Genomic DNA, 27,232 nt, shown 5'->3' with positions numbered 1-27,232 from the left:
AAGCAGTGGTATCAACGCAGAGTACTCGTAAATAATAATGGATGAAGCACAAGGGAAAGTCGACGCTACTGCGAATACCAGTGTATAAAGCTTCCTTGCGATAAGAGTGTATTATATAATTTATATATTGCTCATACACATATATACATTTAACATTAATAATAGAGACTGAGAAACTTTACACTTATATTTTACATGTTATTTAATCAATTATTATTGGTCTCTTTCAGTTCTTTAAATCCAATTGTTAACATAATGTTAATATTTATGCATTTGTCTGTCTTCTCATGCGATATATATTGCATTTGTATATTATATATATATATATATATATATATATATATATATATATATATATATATATATATATATATATATATACACATTATAATTATATATATATAATATAATTACGTATGTAAATAATTATAATTATATATTATATAATTATCGCGTATATTATAATTTTATATACCTATATATATATAATTATCTCTATACGATAATATCTTGGATAGAGAATATATCCCAATGAATAAATTTGGAATTCTTTAAGCGAATTTATGTTTATAAATAAATCCCAAACTCGTCGTTAGTTTTATATGTACTTTATAAACATTTATTCTTTTCATCTGACTAGAGAGTATTGGCGCGACTATATTAATGTTTCATTTCGTTCACGTCTCGAAGCATGAAGAAATCAATGTTTCGTATGTCATATCTCTCATATGTCTATATACGTATAATATTCTAATCCTTCCAACTTCGAGACATCTATTGTGTATGTATTTATATATTGGAGGAATGGCAGCGATCAGCGATACCGTTTCATCGGTTCTTTTTTGTTTGTTTTTTTAACAACAGAAACTACACTTTTGTCACTATAGTTCATACATATATATATATACATATATATTGTATCTCTTAATATCCTTTGTTCTTTATTTTCTTTTTACAATTCCTTGTAGAAACCTAGAGTAACTGGAATCACATTATAAAAATCTTCCATTTTCCTTATATCGTATAATTATATATTATGTATGTACAAAAAGGTAAGCCACGTTCGGATTTTAGCAGTTGAATAGTCTCTCGCTTCTCCTAACGTTTCATAATATACATATAGTTACATTATATTCTCGCTTATATATTTTTTATAATGTTTTTAAACTCGCGAGGCTGATTATGGAACACAGGTGATACAATCATTATATACAAGATCTTTCAGTCATCAACAAACAATAAAACAAGCACATCATCGCAAAGAGGATTAAGATACAGAAAAAATCTCATATGACTATTATTGCCAATATTTACATACTAACAAGAATCTAAGGATTTTTAAATTTATCCTTGCGTTAGAAAGAGCTAATAACATCTTTTTATGAAGAAGTCGAAAAAGGAAAATGAATCCCATTATCAACTCGCGTCGACATTTGCAATAATACACATTTTCAGGTTTTACATTTCGACTTTAAAAGGCATTCCTGGTGAGTAAAAACTTATTCTTCAATTAATTGAACGTGGAAGAAAAATATAACAAAAGTATAGAACTAATATATCTGAGAAAAGATATTTTACAAGAGAGGAAAAATGTCGATATATGAGCAGGATGTTTCATCCAACTCGATTGCCCGAAATACCTCTGTTGCTTTTGTGGCGTGAAAAATATGTAGAGAAACGTTTATTTAGTTGTGGAATAAACAGATATTATGGCCACATCAGTGCACAAAATGTCGCGTTATTCGCACACAAAAAAATTAATTATAATTTAAAATTATAATTGATCAAATAAAGTATAATTTATTAAATTAATTAGAAATTAAAATTATAATTAACTGAATAAGAAAGTGTTTTATATGGATCGATCATAATATTTTTTATGTCGTTTTGTCACTATATTCTTCTTTTTTAATCAAGAAATATAATTATTCGTTTCGTTAAATTTAAAATTATGATTGAATTTAGCGAAGTGAATAGTTTCTAGACTTTTCTCGCGTCAAAAGTAATCGAGTGTAGGTATATCGGTATTGAGTGAAACATCTCGCGAATATTAAATCGCCACATGTCGGTAAGAAACTTTCTTAATGCATCTATCGTTTCTAGCCTTTCGTTCGATAAATATATTATTTCAGCAAACATAATAACAATTTTATGGCTGCGCTATAAACACATAGTTACAGAATATGAAAAAAGTAACCTATAAAATCAATCTTTACAATCAAAGCTTACTTATGTATTAGTTAACCAGTCGATTAGAAAGCTATCGATATCACAAAGTTTCAAGGGATTGATCTAACAAATAATACATAATCGTCAATAAGTATAGACAAGCAAAAAGGATGTTCTGTTTCATAAAAGTTCTTTGTGGATTTATGAAAAAGAAACTCTCCAACAATTCTAATAACTTAGGGGCTCTCATAAGGACAAAAAAAGAATAAAAATAAATAAGATTGCCCAAGGGAGCTTTCCCAACATGCTGTAACAGTTTTTTCCCGCGATTAAAAATAGTTTATCCAAAGTAGAAGAGCAAATCGCACCAGTAAAAGTATGGCAAAGCTCGTCATCGATCTGCAGAATTGACGAAAAAATTTCTCGTCTCAAACAGCAAGAATGAAAAAAGAAAAAAATAATGTAACATGCACCAGAGAACATTTCGTCATTAGAATCTTACGATCCGTGTCGCTGCGTCCATTATAACGGCAAGAGATCGATCAGATTCGCTCGCGGTTGTGTCAAGGATTCCGGAAAGAATTCCACGAGCTTGTCGTAGAGCTCGGTTCGCAAATTATGTACATCGCGCTCTACATTCGTGCTTTGCTGCGCCGTTGTCGTGCCGGCCGCTACTTCGTTCAGAATTGTGTTCGACTGGGAAGTGTCTCCTGACAAACTATTTTGTATCCGGAATAAAAGTGACGTCAATAATTGAAACTGCAAAAAAGTAGCAACTGAAGATGAGTAAGATTTCAACATTTACGTTTAACAGAATTTGGCCCATGAGTAATAATCATAAATAAGTAACAATTATATAAATGTGATTTCTCATTTCGATACCTCTCTCGTTTGCTGCATGTCATTATGATCGATAATCTCGAAGATTTTCGTCTGCAGATATTCAAGAGCCTCTATACTGTTGCTCAAGGCAAGTTCCTTGAACTTATGCGTCCTAATGATTAATTTGCATTTCTTCAAGATTTGTTCGGCCGTAGGTCGGCGCAATTCCAATTGCCAAAAGTCATCGAGACGCAGATTTGGTAAACAAGACCTACCCGGATTGCCGCCGAATAAAAAATGAACCTGATGAAAAAGTAACTTGTAAAATATTATCACTGAATTCATTGTCATCGCAAGCGTATTTTTTATTCAAATAAAAATAAACTATTCGACTACAAAAATTATAACTATTGTATATACTTTCGAACATTTCTATACAATTTATAATAATCTTGTAATGTTACTTTATCGATAGCTTCAGAAAATATTAATTGCATACTTTTTTAATTTTTACAGAAAAGTTACACTTTTGAAGTTAAAATATACTTGTATCGCTATATCAAACAGAAGTTACTTAATGATTTACAAAATTTATGTATTTATTTAGAGAAAGAAAAATCGATACAAAATCATGACATACCTTTCTTGTGGGATCATAAACGAGCTGATGCGCAAATCTCGGACACGGCTCGTAATCCTGCATTTTGCTCCAATATTTTTCGCCGACGTTCTCATTGCGATATATGCACGACCATTTGCTGCTCTGAATATTGTACACCCAGAAAGAATTTTGCACGTTGTCGTCCCTCTTATCCTTATCTTTGCTCAGACCCTGAGAAATATTGTGTCGTTTCTATACATTGAATTACATTAAATATATGTATGATTATAATGATTATGTAATACATATATTTGTGTGCAACCAATGTATGATTTATATAGCCTTAATGATTTATATAATTTTAATGATTATAAATTTTACTGGGCGTGTGATACAAACCGATAAAACGTAAATCTCGCCGAGTTCAGGATCCATGGTCGCTCTCTGTGTGAATCCGGCCGCGGGAACGTGACCGGATTCTTTCGTCGTGCCGAACTCGTTATAGTTTATGTACTCGATATGCTGCGTATCGACTTCGTAAGTGAAGAAGTCACTCAGATATTCCTTGCCTCTCTGACCAGCAAATATGTACAACTTTCTCGATTGCTGGGAAGATTACAAGTATGCGTTATTAATGTCTTGTCTAAAGCGCGCTCTTTTTCTTAGTATTATATTTATGTCAATCAAAAATTAGGATACCGACCGGATGGAACAGCATGGAGTGACCGGCGCGGGATCTGTAGATTGGCATATCTTTTGAGCACGATTTATCGGCGATATCACAGGCGAGTCTCGTCCAAGTCCCGGTCGGCACATGATAGGAATACAGTCCCGAGAAATGCGGCTCCGGTATTAGACCGTGTTCATCAGCACTGCTTGAGTGATCAAAGAAACAACATCAGAACGAATCCATAAATAAATAGAATGCGAGTGAAGCCATTTTTTTTTCAACGTAACTTACTTCGTCGGATGAGCCAGTACTCGTCCACCGAATACATAGATGGTGCGTTTCTCCATATCCATCGACATCTGATGATCGAATACAAGCGGCGGGCCGCCCATAGTTCCTGTATCCTCCGAGATCTGCGTCCATTTGTTCGACTCAATGTCGTAAACGTAAAAGTCACTCTTCAGATTCTCACATGTGCGATATTGTGTGTCCAGATACCTGCCTAACGTGAATAGCTGTCGTCTTTGTGGATCTAGGCACATCTTGTGACACGAACGCGCGCTCGGGCCACCCTAAAAATAACACAGATTGTGAGAGGAGAGTAGTCAACAAAGGCTCCGCTCTTGGTCTGACAATTATACGCTATAAATCAAATTTAATCATAAACTAATTTTTCATATATTTATATATCCAAGAAAAATTTCCATATTGATTCTCTCTTTCAAGGTGCAGCTTGATGTAGTACAAAGAGATATATTATTGAGTAAACAATTACAAAGCATATATTCGTTACATGCTATCGATATACGTATGCAGATATAAAGAAATAAAAGATAAACTGCATTTTTTGCAGTATATATCAAATCATATTGTATAATAGAATTAAATTTATCGAGTACTACCAACCACCGCCTCGGTGTCCTTGCATATCAACATCCACTTGCTGGCTTCTATATCGTAAGACCATAGATCGGAAAGATCCTGGTTACCGTCCCACCCACCGAAAAGATAAAGTACCTCGGCCGTAGGATCAAGCACCATCTGATGGCCGCCCCGCATCCCGGGCTTGGGTTCGCTAGACGATAACTTTGTCCAAATTGCTCTATAAGTTTGAGCATTGATATAATCGCTTAAGAGCCCCGCTAAAAATTAACGCATTTAACGATGTTATAAGCGTCACGGCTGTGAAACAGACACGGAAGAGAGATTAAACGCGATCGCGTTTGGACTCACTCGAAAGCGCATTGCTGATGAAACGTTCCGCTTGCCCATGTTCGCCCTTGGTAACCAATAAATTGTATAGCGTCGACAATCGCGGATCCTCCAACGGGACGCCGGTGATCCTCTGCAGGGTCTCGACAATCTCGGGTTGTTCCATTTGTCGAAAGTGTTTCATACACAGTCTTATTATCTCCTTTTGCCGATACTGCAATACGATGCATGATTATATTTTCATTTTTCACAATTAAGAAGCTTCCCATTCCACGATGGATTTACCATGTTGAACCACTCGAGACAAGGCCTTACAATCTTGAATTCATTGATACCGGTTAGTCTTATATGCCATATGGAAAAGTTGAAACTAGGACCCCAAGACTGCAGCGGAAGCACTTTTATGTATCGAATGGGAAAGCAATTTCCTTCATTTCCCAAAACATGCTTTAGATCAAATGTTTCTGGTATCGAGTCGTTCCTCAGTCCACTGAAACATTAAAGTCTAGGTTAGATAATATAAAGGACAAAGCGAATTAATGAGAAAAATGAATTGTCGAAGTAAACCTTTCGAGAAGTTCCATCATGTTTTCTGGTTCCAATCCACCAAATATCTTAAACTTTTTTATATTACACACGTGCGTCTTTTCATATTTACCAAAGGTGATGTATTTGACAATGGAAGGACTTTGAAGCTTAAGAATAAGGTACTGAAAAATCGTCGAGACAATAAGTAGTAACGCGAGAAATGATATAGGCGTATACGGACAATTCTTACCTGCGGATGATTGTCGATATCGGAGGACCAACGTGAAGTCTGATCCGATGGTATATCGACGATGATATTTCTGGAAAAAAACAAAACAAACAAAACGAATCGATGAATCGCGAGATCGGTACTCCTGCATCTCTTTATGATTTATATGGAATATGAAAAGTGATTTGCTGAGATCAATCGTTTTTAGGTTAAGAGATCGCGATACAGAAAATTTTTTTTTTCCCGTCGATCGTCCTCAAAACAGCCGCGATACGACTTACGGACGCCGATTTGGACACTCACTCGGGTATATAACAGGAAGAATAACTGGAGCACTTGTAAATCCGATACTCCAATACTTTTTGAAAATCACCACTCTCGCTCGACGCCATGTTATACAAATGACATAACCTTCAACCGCTCCGAGATACGTCACAGACGTAGCAAGAGAATAGAACGGCCATTCAATATAGATTTCGATTTGTTTGCACTTTCTACACTTTCTGACCAGTTGAAAATGAAGCGCTTTAATTGGTCAATCATGCTAGTTATTCTAGATACCGGTCGATATGAATGGTTGTGTCCAAATGAACCTTTTCCTCCTTGTGAGGCCTGTTACGTATTGCTACTGCGCATGCGCGGGTTTTATCCACCGTATCTCCATACCGCGTCCGTATCTTCTCTCTCGTTGTCTATGCTTTATCCGTCTGACGTCTGTAGTCTGTATAGCGTCACGGCCGTACACGTGCGCATCTGGTCAATTAATATAATGATTTAGATTATTGAAAAAAAAAAGAAAAGAAAAAGGGAGAGTCTGCGATCTAGAGTCTCTCCGGATCGTCTGCGTTCGAGATAGCCATCGTGCGCATCGGAACGTAAACTGTCATGGTACGTAAACGGTCGCGAGATATCAAGCTGTCCGATCCGGATGTGTCCGACATACGAAGAGTTGTACAGATCGATATGCTTTTGTATTGTTAACATGCCAACCAGGAGGTAGGCGAGCTGATGAGCGATAAGGAGACGATGAACGATGTAGGACGACACTCGCGGGCACTCTGCGAGAGTGACGAAATTGAAAATTCGGATGAGAGCAGCGAGAGTAGACCGTCCGGGGAGAGATGGGCCCCCGTTGGCGCGAATGACGGCGACGAGTTCGCGGACGAGTACAAATACGTCAACGCCAACGTAGACAAGTACGTCTCTCTCTCTCTCTCTATCTCTCTATTTTAAGTATAAACCGCTATTAATATATTTTGGAATATTTATAATATATATTCTGTAGATAGAGAGCATGTTTAAAAAATACATGATCAAACTATAAAAACATATTCTACTCTTTGTAAGAGTAAAAACAGTTATATAAATAAGAGCCTATATCATTATTACATAAAAATTACAATTAAAAATGTATATGGAGAATAAATTTTTCCACGTATTGTAAGTAAAGTAATATTCTCTTATATTTCTAGTCTTGCTTATGATATGGAGAGAGTAAAGATATTGGAGGAGGAGCAGGAGATGTTGAACTCGTCTCTCATAGCATTAACCACCCACTTTGCTCAGGTGCGAGGATCGAAACTATTTATATTCATCTAAAATTAAATTTACTTTGTATTGTCTTGTTTCGCGCCTAATCACACTTATATATTGATTAATGGAAACTCTTGCGTAGGTTCAATTTCGTCTACGACAGATTGTGGACGCGCCAGCTAGCGAAAAGGAAACACTGCTCAAAGAGTTGGAGGAATTCGCATTTAGGGGAATACCAGATGTACCAAACAGCTTACTATTAGAGAGCAGATCTATCACGCCGATCTCCTCTGTAGCCTGCGATCGAAGTGTAAGCCATATAAAAAGCAAATTCTCTTCAATTTTTTCAGCGTAGACAACTTTCTTGTAATAGTTTCGCTAATTTTTTTATCGCTTTGTTTGACTATGTTTTTATCGCTTTGATGCATACCTTTATTATTCGTTTTTACATCTAGTCATGTCTAATTATTCCTTTTTAAATTATATTTATTTCATATTTATTACGTTTTATTTCTTTTTTGTTTCATATTTTATTTATTTATATAAGATATAAACTTACATTTATGTTTTATACTTGTGTTTTTTGTTCTTTTAATATTATTTCTGTGTGTGAATGCGCAATAAAATTTTTCTACACATTTTTCTTTTATTTTCATATCCAGACACATCCAATCCTTCTCTAATTAATTTAACTGTCCTAGATATAAAAGCAGGCTTAAATGTCTGTTATAATTTTTTACATTTTTTTGGTTATAGCATAGTAGTGACAAAAGAACATTACGCATTACTTCTTTTTTTCTTAATATTTATAGTTATCTAATATTATTTGATAGTTCAATCGCATTGAATGTAACTGTAGGTAACTGATGTAATTACTGATGCGGAAGTTGAATCCAAAATGGCAATGCAGAGAACGAAACAGAGAGAGCTGATAAGTCAATTGAAATCTCAATTGGAGGATTTGGAAAAATACGCATACGAAACTGGTGATGCCGATCTACCGCAGAGCGTCATTCTCGAGAGACAAAATATCATAATTAGTGAGTTTTAGAATTTTATTGAAAATGTATTGCGCGAAAGAGGGAACGTAAGATAAAAATCGCTTCGCTCGCAGGTCATTTAAAAGAAAAGTTGAATTTTGACGTCGACGATCTGTGCAAATTACCGGCGGACGATCTCAGGTGGCAAGTCGATTACGCTATAAGTCAAGTATGTCAAATTTCAAAAATTGCTACGCTTGGAATGTCTCAACTTAATGTCTCAACTTTGACAGAATCTTAATTCGAAATAAAAAATATACAGTATTTAAAATTGAAAAAGAACGAAATATTCTTTCTCTCAAGAAAGATAATCCTTAAACTAGCCATACGAGCTGTGATCAAAAGAACATTTGCTGCTTCTGAGACCTTTATAGCATAACGTAATATTTTTATGCAATATATTCGAAACAACTACTAATATATACGTCATATGACAGATCGTCAGCCCGTTGAAGATGAAGGAGCAACTTGTCTCCCAACTAAAGACGCAGGTCGCTGATTTGGAGCGTTTCATAAACTACCTTCAAGGTGAAGTCAGCACGGAAACCTTGGCGTGCACGTGCGCGTGTCCGGTGCACGCAGGTGGTTCATCGGCCTCTTACGGCGCCAAACGGCGCTTCGACCGGGGAAGGGGACCAGTCGAAGGGGATGCGAATAGCGCCAGCCGCACCAGGACCCTCAATACCGTTCGGAAGGTGGTCGCGCTCCTGCATATGTTTCTGATGTCGCAGCTGGGTTGCGGCAGTGAACGGGTGCGTCGGAATTTTGGCGGTACGAAGAATCCGATGCACAATTGGCGCGATCTGCGTACGAGACTGGACATCGCCGTCGAGCACGTGCTGGAGACGATCGCGGAGACGTCGCAGCGACAGCAACGTCGGCCCGATGACGACGACGACGAGGAGGACGACGACGATGATATTGATGACAATGAGAACGATTACACGTCTGACTCGGATTCGGCGTCGCACGCCAATGCGAGACTCACATCCGCCGTGAGGAAGCACCTCGCGATCTCTATCAGGGATCTCGTACAGCACGGCTTGACCGCGGACGTGACGCGTTCTGGATCCAGCGTGGTGCCGTTCGTCGGCTGCTTCCCGCAGCGCAACGTTACGTCGGCGAATTTCATGCACGTCTGGGAATTGATACTCAAGTATTACGAGATAAAAAACGGGCGACGTTACAATTCCAGTCCCGCGCAGAAACTGTCGCAGAGCTTCAATCTCGATCTCGCTGCTGGGAGAATAGCCTCATCGAAACAGGTATCTGCTTCTTATAAAAGATATAGGATGACCAGAAAATTGCGATTGACGAAAAAATAAAATAAAATAGATGTGCTATAAATTCTCTGCGATTGGTCGCTTTCGAGAATCGTCGTTTCGTTGGATCGCAATAAGATTCCATTGGACATTGTGTGATCTGTAAATGAGAATCTCGTCATTTATCTCTCTATGTATTTTTTTATAGAGCTTATTGACGACCATAGGTAACATTATTGCCTCCCACAGTCCGTACAAACGAAGTTACGATTCGCACTTCAAAGCATTCGTATGCGCGGCTTTAAAGTGAGTAATGACACATGGTGTTCTCAAGTTATAAGATAGAGCTATCGTTCTTTTATTTTAGCTCTTCAATAGTCGATATTTATTTAGCTATTTATATTGCTATATTAATTTTTATTGAATAATTGTTGTTTTTAGCGCCAATAAACTGGTGATATGGCTAAAGTTGATTTTGCAATGTCAATATCTTCTGGAAAATTATTATCTCTCATGGAGCTATGTCGTAAAGACAGGTATGTGTCGAAATTTGAATAATCGGAGAGAAATGATATTTTTAACAGCGAAACTTTTAGGTTTCCAAGACGCGTTTCACACTTTGGACCGCTTGACTAGTTACAAGTTTAACTTACCAGTAGACTTGGCCGTGCGACAGTTTCAGAACATAAAGGATGCATTTTGATTGTACACTCTCATCGTTAACATTTTGTGTAAATGACAATGTAAGCCATATAGTACTTATATATATCGTTTGGTATCTTCCATAACAAGCTATAACACAAAGAAATGTACATGTGAGCGATAAAAATGTACAAGGTGAGTCACTAGGAATAGAATATTATAATGCAGTTCTCTTGCAAGTACGAAGATATTTGGAACATAATTTAAGTAAAGGTAAACTTGATAAATATCATTCTTTTTCTCTTTATTAATGTTTTCTTTTTAATGGAATATTATATTCATATTAAATGTAATTGTAAAAATGTTACAAGTGCTTAAAGCCATCCAAATTGTGCTCTATATGTTTTCTTTTATACTTCCAGTTCAAGAAAGATACTTTATTTCCGGTAACTCACACTGTATATGAGCACGCATTAGGAGATTCTCAAAGTATTAATATCACAAATATGTTCCTTTTCTTAGTCTCTAAGCATTCAGTACATATTAAACACACACATATATATAGAGAGAGAGAGACAGAGAATTGCAATAACTATTAGGCGTAATAATGATTTACCCTTCAAGATACCACATTGATATTCATATAAATCGGTTATAAATGTATGAACTTGTTTCTTGATTTTTGCTTATATAGAATGATAGAGTTCACAAGTATTGAAAAAAATTCTGATTAGAATCTACATATCTATCGAGATATTTTGTTGAATATAAGCTCAAGGCGTGTTAAAGATACAAGAACTGAATCGAGCAAAGCTAGTCATCTCGAAAAATGATCATTCCATATTTTGCATATTTATGCTAAGCATCACGACGCATAGAGAGAAAGAGAGATAAATATACCAAAGATGTGTAATATCATGATATTGTGACTAAAAACTTGGTGCACTGAACATGTTATATTATATATAAGGCGTTTTATGTATATCTACACATACATTAGTATAAGAGAATATTATATATATATATATATATCAAGATCGTATACAGGCTTTTTATAAAATCAGAATTTTTTCTACAAAAAGGTTTAGCCTCTTTATAAAGCGTCGAATCTTTTTGGTGTTTCATAAAAAGCCCAGGCCTTTTATGTAAACAGAATGCTAAATTTACAAAGAGTCTGCAACATACATAAAATACATGTAATATATATCTTATATTAATATAAATAAGATGTAAACCGAGTATGCTTTTTATAAAACCGGTGAATTATTTTAAACTAGTCCCATATAGATATATATATATATAAGTAAAAAAATATGTGGCTGCAAAAAATATATCTACGATGCAATGTAAAAATGTAGTTGTTATGTACAATAATACAGTTTTCTGATTGGTCTACACATATCAGTGCTTTAGATATTTAATATAATATACACACAAAAGAAAAACACAGTAAAATTTCGTGTCAATCCATCTATTCTAGATATCTGTACATGTAACAGGGGAGAAAATCATTTAAAGTACTATGAAATTGGTTGTTTATTCCTTCTGTTAAAGTTGTACATTGGTAGAGTTTCGTACTTTTTCCTTCAAGGTGTTCGTGATACAATTATATCGATCGATTATTGGGTATTTTCAGCGTGATACAATTGAAATCTACAACGGAAAGAGCGATCGAGAACGGAACAATCAGTACTATATATACTGTATAGAAATAGTATAGACGATATTGTCAACGGTACAGATTCGTGAAACACGATTTATCGATTATTTACAAAGATCACATTACACTGATTATTTGCTGGAAGAATTCGCAAGCCTTTACACGTTATGTCGTCGAGTTGTTGTCACTGTATTTCGCAGAATGATGGATTTACATCGATGGAGAAATTTATTTCCGAAATCCTTTTAAATCTACATTGAAAAACAACAAAGTTCACGGTGACTCTTATAACGCATGATTTTTATTTTTCAAAAAGATGTAGATTTGAGACGGTTTTTTTTTTTCCCCCCGGAAATAAACCCTCTTCGATTTCGTTTTTATGTCCTAGGCGCGACGACATACGCGATATCGCAGCGTAATATTTTATTTGATATAACGAAAATATCTTTTCTGACAGACGTACCATGCTTTTTTTCTCTTTTTAACGATCAATCGAATACACGCGCATTACTAGTAAAAATAAATCGATAAGATCGAAGAAGTACTGTTACATGTAGTTTATGCATACTCTTACACGCTGAATAGAAGGAAAAGAAGAAAAAAAAGAGATCCTTATACACGTAACACTTATAGCGTATGTGGATACGATTCCCCCATATGGCGCAACAATAACACATTTACTGGAATGTAATTGCAGCAGTGATGAAATGGCTAGTGTCGATTCAGTCATTTCAGTCTCGGTATGTTTCGTTAAAATTACAAGTCGAACGAAACAGCGGATTATCTTCCTAACAAGGCAGTTAGCGAGTCGAAAGTCGCGAACTATAAATAAAGGACAAACAAATGACGCAATTAGCCTTTTCCATAAGGTATTTTCCTGTATACCTTAGATCGTATATAGTAAAATCCTACTCCGAATTTTTTTATGCATCACGCATTAAACATAATTAGCAATTTAAACGTAATTAAAAAATAAATATGCAATCGTTGAAAAGAGAGATAATTTAAAATTATTATACACACAAGAAAATTATGACGAAACGCCGGTTTCTATCGGTAGAAGATTTGCATTTTTTCTTAATTTACAAGAATCTTCTAGTAAATACTCACTTAATGATTCGTTTAACATCTTTTCTTCATAATTTTTTTCATTTTTCGACACTCTTAATGTAGATTTCATTTACATCTTTTTTTTTTCTTTAGTACAGCAAATGATCTAACAACCTAACACATGTCTAACAATCAAGAAGCCTCTAGATATAACATCGCTAAATGCGCTTTTATAACTACACCGCTTTTATTTCATTATTTGTACAGATTCGAGTTATGCTTTGTTTATAAAAGCGTTACTTGAATCCGAAATTAGAGCTGCCACCTTGACAGTTCACTATCTGAAGGCTATAGGCCTGAGAATGAAGAAAATATGTATGTATATGGTGATTATAAAAGCGAAAAACATCATTAAAACTCGTCAATCTCGTATGTAAAGTGCACATAAAATGAATCTTAAATATATCTAATAATGAAAATGTGCAACAATTCGCAAATGTTTTTAAAAACATCATGTAAAATTTTATAAATAAATAATATAAATTAATAAATTTAAGTACCTTAAATAATAATAAATTTTATTTTATATTACCGAGAAAAATAACGATAATGTAATATAATATACTATATTTTTTAATGAATTATATAAAGAGAAAAAAAAAGAGAATATAAAGGTCTCTTTCTAAATTTTTGTATAAATTGAAACATTTTTAATTAAAAAGTAATAAATAGAAAAATAAATATTAAATTATGAAATTGTCATTCGTAAAAATTATTTTCAAATTAAAATGACATATATACACACTCACACACACAAATTCATATATATATTTACATTTATTATGAGCCGGAGATAAAAAAATCTCTCGCATTTCCGATTCCGAAAATCAGAAAAATGGCAGCTCTAATTGGATAATCGGAAGCTAATTGAACAGTAAATAGAAACGAGTATCAATCTTCTCGAGTTAACACGATATCCGAAAAAAGAGTTTTTCGGGAAAGTGTAAAAGAGCAATAATGCGTCTCCCGATAGGGACGAACATCCATATTTTAGAAGACGAAGAGAAGTTAACGCAACAGTACAGTATTGCGCTTTCACTTTATACATTGGTCCTTTTCCGACTTCTCGCGATTGATAACTGATCCAATATCGAGGTGAATCCAACTAAAAAGGTAGGCAGGCATTTCACATCATACGCATGATACACAACACAGACTTAATTACCTGAAAATATAATCGAAATAAGTAGTAGAGATGCACATAATGTGATATCCCTTTATTTTTAATTAATCTGTCACACAATGTGAAATTCGACTGATTCAAAATAATATATTACACGCAAATCCTATATTTTACTTGGTTTATATAAAAAGTGAAATTCCCTTATTTATTATTTTTTGTATATATTGGTCTTTTTTATCAAACTTAAAGTGTGCAGATGATTGCAATCTTATTTTCTGTGAACACATTTGGGAATGTTAATTTTGCAAAATAAAATACTAATCAGAGGCAGCATTTCTATATCTAAGCAAAATTAGTGTAAATTATGAATCTTTTATAATTATAAATAACTTTTAAATTACTGTTCAACTTTGTTATCTAAAATAAATAGCTTGTTTTGAATTTTTTCAAAATTTTTTATGTGAATATAAGTATATTTTGTCAAAACACAAATCTGAATTTTAAATCAATTTATTGAAATAAGATAGTGTGTCTTGAAATAGATGAAAAATGTAGAGAGAATATTTTTCTATATACTGATATAAAATCATAGAGAGAAATATCTTAGTCTTCCCATAAATTATTCACACTGCGTGCGTAATTGTGAAAAGAAAAGAAACAGATTGATTATTACCGTCATTATTACATTCACACCCGAATGCGTAACGGAACGTTGTCTGACTTGCACTCGGCCTCCAATTCCTGCCGGATGCCGTCGAGGGTCTGGTAGATTGTGCGAAATGTAGGCCGGTCAGACGGTCGCCTATTCCAGCAGAGTTTCATCAGATCGTAAATCGATTGCGGTGTATTGTCCGGACATCGCAGCACGTTGCCTTCTTTGATGTACTTGACCACCTCCTCATGCGTCATCCCGTAATACGGCTGTAGCGCAAAGCTAAAGATTTCCCATAGACACACGGCAAACGCCCACACGTCCGATTCGACAGTATACTTGTTGTAAAGTATACTCTCGAGCGGCATCCATCTGACAGGGATGGCGTCTTGTTCATCTCCTATATTGTTACGAGAATATTGTTACAAAGTAGCAATTACATAATTAAAAATAATTATGTATCTGAATATGAGAAAGATAGTTGTAAAAACGCTACTTAAAAGTCGAAGGAGATTCTCGAATAATCTTTGAAGCATCTTCCGATCATGCTTTATCGCCTAGATATACTAAATAGTATTAATAGTAATAAGAGTGAAAAACAACCTTTATAATAATCCTGCAGATATATCTTCTGTGATAGGCCAAAGTCGGCGATCTTAACGATCATCTGATCATTGATCAGGCAGTTGCGTGTCGCCAGGTCGCGATGGACGAATTTCCGATCGGATAAATATACCATACCAGACGCCACTTGCAGGGCGATGTTGATGAGATCCATGTGCGAGAGACGCGAGGGCTCGCCCGCCGTCGAGCCGTTATCGTCCGCCGTGCTGGTCACGCGGATGATGTAATTACTGGGCGAGCACGAACGCAGGAACTCGTTGAGATCGCCGCGGCCCATATACTCGAATAGTAGGCACATCGGCCGACCGAGCGCGCACACACCCAACAGCTTCACGATGTTGGGATGATCAAACTCGGCGAGGAGACATGCCTCCCGTTCAAAGTCCCGTAACAAATCGTCCGATGCCTCCTCCTTCAGCATCTTCACGGCGACGTTCGTGAATTCCTCGCCCGCGATCAGCCCTGGCGCTTTCGCCTGGAACACGCGACCAAACGCGCCTTGGCCTAAGTCTCGCACGTAGATGATATTGTTTCGCGGAAATTCCAACTTTTCTAACTTAGGATTCAGCTGTGCACTCGTCTTGTGATACGCTTCGTTGTTGGGGAGTTTATCCAAATCAATGTTCACGTCCTGCGAGGAGGAAAGATTTTTAGAATGCTGTATTATTATATAATCGATGCAAAAATCGCATAAAGCATTTTCTAAATTGTATTTAATTTGGTTTCTTTAATGTGTGTGTACACACACATACACGCACGCACAATTATCAAAATTATTTTTAAGTAAATGCACCTGATTATCGGTCGGATTATAGCCTCGATGACGCTTATGCAGTCTTTGGGTCAGGAGAATAGATAGTAACGCACTGGCTATGATTACAAAACCTAATGCTGATAGTATGAGCACCAGTGTGTTATTAAATAGAGTATCCATTGTTATGTCTTTTGGTTCAATCTCCACTTTAGTTGTCATATTATCTGAGCAAAGACATTGAATTATTATTTCAAATGCTACTTATTATATTAGAAAAAAAGCAATTGGAGAGATATTAATTTAAATTAAGATATTTTTAGAAAATTTTTTTTATAAATAGATAAAGAGAAACATTCTTTTTTAATATAATAACTTAAATTATTTAAAAAAATATATATTTTCGAATTTTATTACTCTCTCTCCGAATGTTTTGATATAAAATTTTTGTATCGATAAAAAATTTTTAACATTTCGATTATACCCACCACATACAGGAATATCGCAATGTTCCCAACGTATTAGAGGATCGGTCGTGAAACACCACGGTACTGGCTCGTCGCCGCCTGCGTTTCTACAGTAATTTTCGCCATATCGAATTTGTGGGAAGACATCAGGCGGTTTATCGTGATTATGCGGCACTTGCGCGCTCCATGATTGGCAGTCTAATCCGTACTTTGTCTTGTTGACTTTTCCCATATAGAATCTACCATTGCCTCTGATGCAATCATCTATGAAAGTCAATATATTATACAATAGATAATTTACGTTTTCTATAACTTGCCTTTATACTATGTGATGGTATTCAAAAAAGCACGCAACAACTTACAAGTGACAATCTCCTCATCCATGTCGGTGAGATGTACGTGTGAACAGGTAGGAGCTTCCTTGTTTACTTTGGGCAGACTCTCGCATTCCGGTAGCACAAAGTGTCCACGCGAACGTATGTAAATGTCTCTCTGCTTGTTGTCTTCGATGATCGCCCAGTCGTTGAAGCAGAATTGCTGGCGTACGGCCATGCAATCCTCGTAGCATAAGGGTAGGCCTACCGATTCGTGGCACAGCGGAAACGCGTACATGCAGAGCATCTTCTGCAACGAAATAGAAATAATAAATATTCTTTCATCGATTCTGCATCTCTCGAAGCTTATAATTTTAAAACATCGCACTTCTGCCGCCGAACGACATGGTTCCAAAAGCGTCTCTATCAGTTCCTCCCAGAGATTCGTCGTGATCTTCTCGTTCAGCCATCCACCGGGATTGTCGTTGGAATCGTTAAACCAGACCTTCCCGATACCAGTGAGATATTTTTTGCAGATCTTGCCACTATAAGGTGCGCAGTATCCCTGCGACTCTGGTTCTGGTGGAAATTAGCAGAGTTTATATTTTCACATTTATACAATGATTATGCAACAATTCGGAGATACCTACTTGCTTGTATGACACTGAAGCGCAGAAATATCGCTAGCGAATAAATGACGGTCCGAAACACCATTATTTACATTCATCTATATATACATACATATATACACGTATGTTTATTTATTTATATATATGCAATCTATATATATATATATAAGCCGTTGTAAAGTGATGCGAATCTCGAGGAAGGCTCACATGTTCGAAGAGAAAAACCGGCGATTCGCGAAGTCAGCGAATGTTTCCACTTTCCACTCCTCTTTGCTCCCTTCTCAACGGTTACATCGAATTATTCTAACCGAGTGATCGAGAGACGCGATAATCGTGTATCTTCCGCGGAACGATTTATTATTCCATTCCATAACGAGCGATGTTAATAATCGGGCACATGAGACTCTTGTACCGGGTAATTCCTAATTATTGATATCTTTCAATTTATCGCTTTACACTTTTCGGTACCGATCGGTAGGTCGGTGTATGATGGCGGTACCCGTTCAATTTGAAGATTAGAGGTTATGTTATGGTGGAGTTGCTTGCGCCATAAATATAGAAGGAATAGATCCGCTACGAGTGGAAATATCCGCTTGACTGAAAAGATTTCACGAGGGTTCGGTTATCGTCTTGTCAACACTCGACGTTGATTCGTTGGTTCTAAAAGTAAGAGCCAATCACGTTTCGATTGCTACTGAGCGGTTTTAGGATCGCTCGTTTACGAGTTACGAATCATATGCGAACATTTAATCGATGGCTTTTTGCATAAAAACAATAGTTCGAAGGGTAAAGATCATCGTTCGATAGTGTAAAAAAAAATGACTAAGCCAAGCGTTGGAGATGTCGTCATTTTTGAAATCAGTGTCAGCGGCGAATGGCGAATGGCGAATGGCAAATGCGTGAAACATCGCATCGGTCATCTTCGGCGCTGTTCGGTCACGCTCGACTCCCGATTGCGCTTGCGCGTTTGGCCGCCGCGCAAGCGCAATCCATCCTCAACAGTCTACTTTGTGATTTGGGCTGCGGTCGAGAAGACGCTAGAGATGCTTCGAAGCATTGCTTTAACCAATCAGAATAGAGAAATCTTTATACTCTTCTTGTCCTGATTGGTCAATCAAACGCTTCGAAGCGTTTCTAGCGGCTTCCCGATCACAGCCGTAATCAAACATTCACCCTTATATATATATGTGCGTGATCACGCTGGTAAAGATTAATAATTAATCGACAATATGGACAACGTATTTACGGAAGAGAATAAGAATTTCATTGCGAATACATCACCCGAATTACCATCGAATATTAGTAAGCGTCAATTGAAGAGAATGCAGAAGAGGAAAAAATGGCTAGAGCGGAAGAATGAAAAGAGGTTAGAAAGTCTCGCGGCGCGTTCAAAATTTTGTAAATAGTGACAACTTCATCGTATCTTTCATATTTTTAAGTTTTCGGAGAATAAATCTTATTGTTAAAAGCAAAAATTTATACGTCTTATTATCTTTACAATTTTTACGTCAACTTTCGTGAAGAAGGATTTACCTACAGTTCCTTATTTTAATAATTTGTGTAGTTTTATATTTATCTTTCACGAATAAAAAAACTTTGTATTTGGGATCTTTTTATTCGGCAAGCTTCATGTCACACCTCATAACAATGTGTTTATAATTGCAGATTGCGAGAGAGGGCTAAAGCGAGGGAGAAACGCGCGTACGCGCGCGCGAATAATTTGAGTCTGGGCCCATCGCGGAAGCTTTTGAAGAGGAGCACCATGGCGATTAGTTCCTGCAAACTGATGGTAACCATTGATTTGTCATTCGATGAGTTAATGATCGACAAGGATATCGCTAAGCTAACGAAACAGATACTGAGGTGCTATACTTTAAATAGAAGAGCGATGGCACCGATGCAATTCTCTCTCACGAGTTTCATCGGCAGATCGCGAGCCGACATGGAGAAGCACAATGGATACGAACACTGGGATGTATGTAATCGTCGTTTATTTTTTTCATTTACAATTGAAAGCGATTTAACAGATGTATAGATCCGTTGCGATGATTCCTAGGTGAACTTTCACACTGAGTCATACATAAACGTTTACCCCAAGGACAAAATCGTATATCTTACGAGCGAGTCGGAAAATATGATAGATCATCTCGATCACGAATGGGTATATGTCATAGGCGGTCTCGTCGATCATAATGCGCATAAGGTGAGCTTATTTGGTTCATTGTCTTTCTTAACGAATCTCTAACGAATATTTGAAATGTAGGGTATATGCTACAAGCTAGCGAGACAGGCGGGCGTTAGGCATGGGCGATTGCCATTGGATAAATTTCTGCGGATGAAGGCGAGAAAGGTTTTGACCATTGATCATGGTAAGTGTTGAATTTTTTTTTAGATCGACTATAATATTGTTTACATAATTTCATGGACGTCTAATCTTTCCCCGATTACTTTTGCAAAAAATAAATTTTGAATACAATTAAATTTATCCCGTGAAGAGATATATTGTTTATAATCAGATTCATGCAACGCAAGTTACATTTTGAGATTTATATTGTCAATGATTGAACAGTTTTTGAGATACTATTGAAAGTAACGGAGGGCAATTCTTGGCAAGAGGCGTTCCTGAAGGTGTTACCAGAGAGGAAAAATGCTCAACCGATCGTTCCTGTGCAATTCAAAATAGAGGAATTGCGAGATCCAATACCTGTCGATGTAAATAGTGCAAGTTAGTCGATGCAAATAGTACAATGAAAATTGATGTAAATAATATAAATAGTACAATGCCAGTCGATATAAAGAATGTTTGCGATCAAGAAAGCGCTAATATACTAGTCAGTAACATAGAATCGAAAAACTCTTAGAAGAACACCCATGTGCAATGTAAATGCGCGAATAATAGCATAATTAATGTCGAACGTCGCTTGCAAAGTTAGAAGTGCAGTGACATTCTTGAAATATTCTTGATTATAACAAGTTTCTACAAAATTAGAAAAATTAAATTATAAATGTTTAAAATATATTTTTTTATTAAATATATTTTTGTAAATTAAAATGTCTATTTTAATGCGTTAATTCTTTTCGTTGTTTCGCAATGGAGATATAGAGAATGTCTTCTGCCATTCTGCTTTTAAGACTATCAAAAGATTTATAGTTGACTGCATATGAGGGGGAAGCTCAATACACACACTGACAATATACTTTCAGTATCGTGTATTTCCAAATGTTAGCGATGTGTAGACAAGAACAAGACGACAGACATCAATTATAAACAGGCTACAAAAACGTGTCCGAGACTCGACAAACGTCTCCGTCAGTATCTTCTTTCACATTATTTTCTCTCTTTTTTTTTTTACATATCTCGCAGACAACATGTTACAATATAATACATCCTTACACGTCTAAAATATTTGTTCGCGCTACTCGAAGTGCAGCCTCTATCGATCATTTTTCTCATTTTATCTCTTGTATTCTTACTGTCGCACAGCATTGTCGTCATCACTTAATTATCGCAATTAAGTCAAAAAGCGTTAACTCGTGACTCTTCAGGTTAAAACGTTTGTACACAGGTGCATATTTATTACATTGCAAATGTACATATGTCTATTTTACTGTCAAAGATATTAAATACAATACTGTAGTATCATATACATACATATCTACAGTCAAGTCCTCGTGTTTCTTACTGTCTGCCTTCTTATTTTATCCTTATTCTGCATGTCATTTTTCTAATTGCACATATGATGTTTTCAACTGCTTTCTCACTCTAAGCATATGATCAATAAGAAATAGAGTGGAACAAGACAAGTCACAAAGAAGTAAAATAGAATGAGAAGGCTCGACTGTTTTTGTTTAAATAAATAATATTTTGTTTTCTCTTTTTCTCTCGATTCTCGCGCTTTTGATCGTTACTTTGTACTCGCGCGAATTCACATCGAGAAACAATTGTGATTTAAACTAAAATCACTTATCTGATTTGTCATATCCTTAATAGAGATAATCGCGATTCGAAAAAAGCAAAGTTATTATTATTTATCGTCGTTTGATAAATTAATTGACTGTTTGCAGCCGATTATTGAAAGATTGGTTTTTCTCTTTTAGGGTTTTTTATTTTTATATTAATTTAATCGCACATGAAAATAGTATTTTATTTTCTTATACGGATTGATCTTCATCACATTTCCATCTTTACTATTTCCTCCTTGTCAATTATCTCGAAGTCACTGTCACTGTTGCTCTCATCGCTACTAACCGCCATCTTTTCTATCTTTTTCGCATCGAACGCCTCCTCCTCGGAGGACGAGGACGAACTCTTCTCAAAGTGGCCGGTCTGAAACTTTATATCTTCTTCACCCTCGACGTCATTTTCGCCACCGCTGAGCTCTAACTCCGACATTTCTACACCATCGGTACTTCCCTCTCCGTAGTAGGTCAGAGATAACATCTTTTCGTGGAAAGCCTCTATGAAATCCTCATCGTAAAAGGAATCTGTAAGTAACGACGAGATGTAACAGTCGGTGCGAATTAATTCAATTTGTTAATTCTAATTTTAATTATTTCTATTTTGTATTATAGCGAACGAGATAAATAAGGTGATAAGCATCGAGTAACACGGGATCGATTGTAAAGGGACTTGGGTGTGTGTGTGTACTTTTTAATATCCGAAACGCGAGTTGAATTGAGTTTTATGCTAAAGTTATATAAATAATGAGTTTATCGTTGTTTACCGTTTTGAGTATCTGACAATACGCTTGTCGGTGTCGGCGAATGATCACCCGTGTCCCCCACTCGATTTAGCACCTGAAGATTCGCTTCTGTCACCACCGGTAGAAACTCGTCCCCGATCTCGCTGTCGCATTCCCATTCTGAGGGAGCGGAGGCAGGGGGAGGGAGGGGGAGAGGGAGGGACGAAACATAATATATGAATGTCATTCTAAACGTTATAGTAAATGATATGAGATAGAGAGCTTGATTATAATGAATATTCGTCGCGGCTTTAACAAAGTTCTCCCGTAGCAAGCAAAATAATAAAAAAAGAAATAATTAAATTTTTTAAATTAAATTAATCCAATTTCTTTAGTTAAACAGTTTCTCAATTCATTACCTCCAATATGTTATTAATCTTAAATTAATCTTTAAAATTAATAAAAATAAATCTTTAAAAAGTCTCGTATAGAAATTAATCTTTAAAAAGTCTCGTATAGAAATTTGAGAGAAATTATTTTCCAGTAAAATCCAAACGCTTACCTCTGTGCGACTTAAAATATTCCGATAGTTTGTCGGACAGTTTCAAGGGTAGCCGCATAATTAGTGGACCCAATACAATCCCCCAATATATCGAATGGTGGGTTGATGGATTGATACGACTGAAAAGCCATAGGCCGAACGCCACGAGGCAAAGGATGACGCAATACTAAAATACACGAGTAAATAAGATGTTGTAAATAAGATACTCAATCTCCTCCTACTTTTTGTACAATTCCCCCTTCCACCTTTGTTTTACGATATCGAACAAAGTCGATACCAAAAAACGAAAACTCTTACCAATCCTGGTTGCTCGCTTCTCAACTGCCGCAGGATTCTCCACAGCCAGTGAAGTCTACTGCATACTCTTTGATGTTCCCTGAAACGCATTTTATATATAAAATTAAGAACGTTATTTTTATTTATTGATTATTACGCGCGAAGAAAAAACAACAGAGTTATTTTTTCAACGATTTTTGCTAATAATTTTTATCTATACAATTGTTACAATATATAGTAATATTGATTATAAAATAATCGATAAAGCGACTTATTCGCTATACGAATTATTTAAAATGCGAGAGGTATACTTGTGTGCCTCTTTAATTTGCGTGCAAAAGTGCTTGTTTCGACAACTTACTCCGATGGAGCCAGAGAATCCATGAATTTGTAGGCGATCATTAACTGTATAATAAGATAAACGGTGAGAATTCTGAAAGGTATCCGCGATGTTGATACTCCAAGCACATCGTAAATCCTGCAACAGGCACAAGTGTGTCGTAAGTCCTACAAAAAATAATAACAATCATAAATTTCGAGATGATTTCTTCGTAGAGAAATTCCGGAGAGAGTTTTCGAGATTTTTGAAGGAGAAAAAAAATCTAAATATCAATCTCTTCTACAAGAGAGCTCCTATCGTCAAGCTCATATATTATATATGTTTTATAATAATTTATATTAATATATATACATATATATATATGCATTTTTTATATTAATATATTCTAAGAGTATTCTCTCTCGAAAATTTATATAAAAAAAAGGATTTAAAAAAGTAAGTAAAACCACAGAGACAAAGTAATTGCATTTAAAATTCAATGATAAATTTTTTCATATCTGCATATCTTAAATAAAATCTCGGCGAGCTAAAAATCGCCAGATCGACACCGATCTAGAACAAGGACACTTTCATCGAAATAAGAAATGCGTGCTCGCGCGTGGATCTCGTTCGAGCAACGTGCGATGCGTAGCGGAAATGAATCACGAACGCGAATGAATTATCAAAGCAAACACACAAGGATCTTTATGAACGAGATTTTTCATCGGCGGAGAAGTCGAGATAAAGCGACACGCGTATGAGACAGCGCTCGAGAGAGAGAGAGAGAGAGAGAGAGAGAGAGAGAGAGAGAGAGAGAGAGAGACTAAATACATATATTATCTATATATATATTGCATGTATATGTATGCATGCACGTTTCGTCGACGATGTAATTTCTCACGAGCGCATCCCGTTCCGGAGCCTTGACCTAGAAGACCAAGTTACTCTCCGTGCAAGCAAAACGTAAAACAGCTGTAGCAGCGATATGACGTCACGAATAAGACGGCCGGGAGGCGCGTCGCGTCGCGTCGAGCAAAACGCTCGCGTGAAAACATCAAGACGCAACGGGGCAAAGCATGGTGCAATAACCGAGTCGCATTCGCGATAAGAACAAGCTTAACGGGAGACGATATCAGATGATATCGCCATCGAAGAAACGCGAAGCGTATATAGAGGGACAGGGCGAAAGGATCCCTTTAAACGCTCAGAACAAAGACGGTATCGCTTATGATGCAATCGACAAAGTTTAAAAGAGAGAGAGAGAGAGAGAGAGAGAGAGAGGAGAGAGAGTCCTTCGAAAGGTGCGTCTTTTTTTCTTTCTTTTGTTTTCTGCGCAGATAAATTCGATTTCTCGATTCTTCGAACATGAGAATCTCGATTAATAAATCGTTTATCTTTTTTTCTTTTAGGTATCTATTTATCTAATCTCAGCCCGAACGTGGAAAAGGTGAAAAATTCCGTAAAATCTGCGGGGATTCACAGATGAAGACTCAAAGACTCAACGAAGAGAACGCGAGAGAGACAACGAGAAGAGGCTCCGCGCGCGCGCGCGCGTGCGTACGGTTTACCGTCTCACCAGATCGTCACGCTGAGTAGAATGATGAGGTAGACGTTGACGAAGAAGGTAAAGTCCTCCCAGAGCAGCGTCTTCTCCACGGCGCGGCAGTACCGGCACGCCTCGCTACTGCACGTACGATCTCGTCCGGGTGATGAGAACGCCTCTTCTTCTCGGGACGACGACGACGTAGACGGCGACGGCCCCGGCGGTCCGACATTGTCGTCGACGTCGCGCCCCGTCCTCGCCCGTCGATATACCCGGGAGATTACGTTCCACGCGCGACACTCCATAACCCGGCGCGTGAACAACGGGAGTATACGATCCATTATCCGGACCCGTCGATCGTCGGCGGCGATGGCGATGATGATGATGATGCTGGTGACGGCGACGACGATGGTCGTCCAGCGTGTATCAGCGACAACGCGCCAGGCTCCTCCTCCTCCTCTTCCTTGTCCTCCGGATTGCGATCGGCGAGTCGTAGTAGACTACTTGCCGTTCATGGCCAAATGCTCCCCGTCCACCCGCGAATCGGACGACAACTGCGCGTCGTAAGACGTATCGTGTGTATTAATAGCGCGGGACGCGCAACCGAGGGCGAGCGCAACGCGACGACTAATGCAGCGGGAGACTCGACCCGAGGGTCTTCCTCAGCTGTCGCGCGCTGCCCTCCAAGGGAAAGAGAGGGAAGGAAGCGAGACGGAGCGATCGACGGGGAGGACAATGAGAGGGAGAGAGACACGAGTTCGGGACAGCTGTTGGTACATGGGACACCCCCGTGAAGTAAGGTGAGAATGCAGGTAGGTAAGTATATACCTTAATGCTTACTTATCTGTCATTCGATTTTTCTGCGCGCGCGCACACGCACATGACACGCGTACAAAGTGTATTCTTTTTTTTCTTCCCCTAAATACGCGCACTTTTTGCAGAAAACTCGATGACTATATTCGAGAGGAAGATCGAAGAGAGCCAAGTGCGCTTTGTTCGCCGTTCCCGACTGACTCGTACTCACACGCATGTACACAAACGTATGTGTGTGTGTAGGCGCGTCGCGTGCTCCGCGTCAAATGTACCACCCTACCACCTCTCGGTCTCTCCCTTACCCCCACCCTTACCTATCCCGCGCGCCGTGTGTATACAAACACGTGATGTTCGCTACGCGCACGCGAGTCGCGCTTATCGCGACATACAGAGAGGAGATACACAAAAAAGATTGCGGCAGGGGATAAGAATGCGAAACCTCCCTCCAGAGATTCTTTTTAATGAATTATAATCTTATAAACGATTTACTTTTTTCTTTTCCTGCCTCATCGGAGGATCTCTCTCTCTCTCTCTCTCTCTCTCTCTCTCTCTCTCTCTCTCGAGAATTGTGTTGTTTATTTATATACAAGCGCGATGCTTCTTCCCATACAGCACCGCAAGATTGCAATAACATTGCAGCAACATTTTTCTGCAACATTGCAACATTGCGAAATGTTGCTGCAACGTTGTTATAATATTGCAGCAACAGTAAAATGTCCGCCTACAGAAATATTGCAATATAATATTGCAACAACATAGCAATATAATATATATGCAATAATGCTTTATGTATATTTATCGATATAATATCCTTAACATATGAAAAAAATAATACGAAATTAGGCCTATAAGAGTCAGGATCTAGCGTGTATATAGATTTTCTGTATTATAATAATAACGAAATTATAGAATGTAAATTTTTTAGTACACATTCGACTTCCTTCAGTGACAGAGAATATCTAAGAGAAATAAGAAAAAACTCAATTTGCAATTGTGTAA

General features: G+C 37.0%; 5 protein-coding genes and 1 long non-coding RNA gene across 8 annotated transcripts; 3 read left to right on the top strand and 3 right to left on the bottom strand.

The window, feature by feature from the left end:
* Positions 1-497: 497 nt before the first annotated feature.
* On the bottom strand, positions 498-6,636 carry Muskelin (muskelin 1). 2 transcript variants are annotated; one of them, XM_070316583.1, is made up of 12 exons: positions 6,535-6,636; positions 6,253-6,322; positions 6,042-6,184; positions 5,760-5,964; positions 5,496-5,688; positions 5,169-5,404; positions 4,554-4,834; positions 4,296-4,467; positions 3,992-4,198; positions 3,632-3,823; positions 3,052-3,294; positions 498-2,928 (listed from the first exon to the last, which is right to left on the bottom strand). In XM_070316583.1, the coding sequence occupies exons 1-12, from the start codon at positions 6,621-6,623 to the stop codon at positions 2,692-2,694; spliced, it is 2,268 nt and encodes a 755-aa protein (XP_070172684.1). In that variant the 5' UTR covers positions 6,624-6,636; the 3' UTR covers positions 498-2,691. The 2 variants fall into 2 exon arrangements, with proteins under 2 accessions (XP_070172684.1, XP_070172685.1); XM_070316584.1 differs by having other exon boundaries at positions 4,296-4,464.
* A 312-nt stretch (positions 6,637-6,948) lies between these two features.
* On the top strand, positions 6,949-12,134 carry LOC138945222 (RUN domain-containing protein 1). Its single transcript, XM_070316587.1, has 10 exons — positions 6,949-7,119; positions 7,225-7,427; positions 7,704-7,797; positions 7,907-8,074; positions 8,624-8,804; positions 8,879-8,973; positions 9,242-10,069; positions 10,275-10,372; positions 10,508-10,602; positions 10,663-12,134. The coding sequence occupies exons 1-10, from the start codon at positions 7,117-7,119 to the stop codon at positions 10,767-10,769; spliced, it is 1,872 nt and encodes a 623-aa protein (XP_070172688.1). The 5' UTR covers positions 6,949-7,116; the 3' UTR covers positions 10,770-12,134.
* An 84-nt stretch (positions 12,135-12,218) lies between these two features.
* On the bottom strand, positions 12,219-18,659 carry Nrk (Neurospecific receptor kinase). Of its 2 annotated transcripts, none has more exons than XM_070316586.1 (8): positions 18,060-18,659; positions 17,798-17,988; positions 17,458-17,719; positions 17,117-17,359; positions 16,671-16,855; positions 15,857-16,508; positions 15,275-15,653; positions 12,219-14,583 (listed from the first exon to the last, which is right to left on the bottom strand). In XM_070316586.1, exons 1-7 carry the CDS (start codon positions 18,121-18,123, stop codon positions 15,289-15,291), a joined length of 1,962 nt encoding a protein of 653 aa, XP_070172687.1. In that variant the 5' UTR covers positions 18,124-18,659; the 3' UTR covers positions 12,219-14,583; positions 15,275-15,288. The 2 variants fall into 2 exon arrangements, with proteins under 2 accessions (XP_070172687.1, XP_070172686.1); XM_070316585.1 differs by having other exon boundaries at positions 12,219-14,643; positions 18,060-18,658.
* A 534-nt stretch (positions 18,660-19,193) lies between these two features.
* LOC138945217 (tRNA methyltransferase 10 homolog A) lies at positions 19,194-21,704 on the top strand. Its single transcript, XM_070316582.1, is given in 6 exon segments — positions 19,194-19,404; positions 19,704-20,013; positions 20,095-20,241; positions 20,302-20,407; positions 20,608-20,763; positions 20,766-21,704. Coding segments are annotated over 6 exon segments (990 nt in total). The 5' UTR covers positions 19,194-19,267; the 3' UTR covers positions 20,900-21,704.
* LOC138945216 (uncharacterized) lies at positions 21,234-26,449 on the bottom strand. The gene is made up of 6 exons (XM_070316581.1): positions 25,454-26,449; positions 23,920-24,036; positions 23,580-23,658; positions 23,283-23,448; positions 22,763-22,900; positions 21,234-22,523 (listed from the first exon to the last, which is right to left on the bottom strand). Exons 1-6 carry the CDS (start codon positions 25,759-25,761, stop codon positions 22,210-22,212), a joined length of 1,122 nt encoding a protein of 373 aa, XP_070172682.1. The 5' UTR covers positions 25,762-26,449; the 3' UTR covers positions 21,234-22,209.
* LOC138945218 (uncharacterized) lies at positions 24,733-27,175 on the top strand. The gene is made up of 3 exons (XR_011448935.1): positions 24,733-25,178; positions 25,287-26,236; positions 26,362-27,175. It is a non-coding gene; the product is annotated as an uncharacterized lncRNA (long non-coding RNA).
* The last annotated feature ends 57 nt before the right edge of the window (positions 27,176-27,232 follow it).

The sequence above is a fragment of the Polyergus mexicanus genome, unplaced genomic scaffold (genome assembly GCF_030449975.1).
Source record: "Polyergus mexicanus isolate NDT 795.1 unplaced genomic scaffold, iyPolMexi1.0 SCAF_3, whole genome shotgun sequence".
Classification (NCBI taxonomy): domain Eukaryota; kingdom Metazoa; phylum Arthropoda; class Insecta; order Hymenoptera; family Formicidae; genus Polyergus; species Polyergus mexicanus.
Note: the sequence above shows the minus strand (reverse complement) of the source record. Positions and strands in the feature narration are given on the sequence as shown.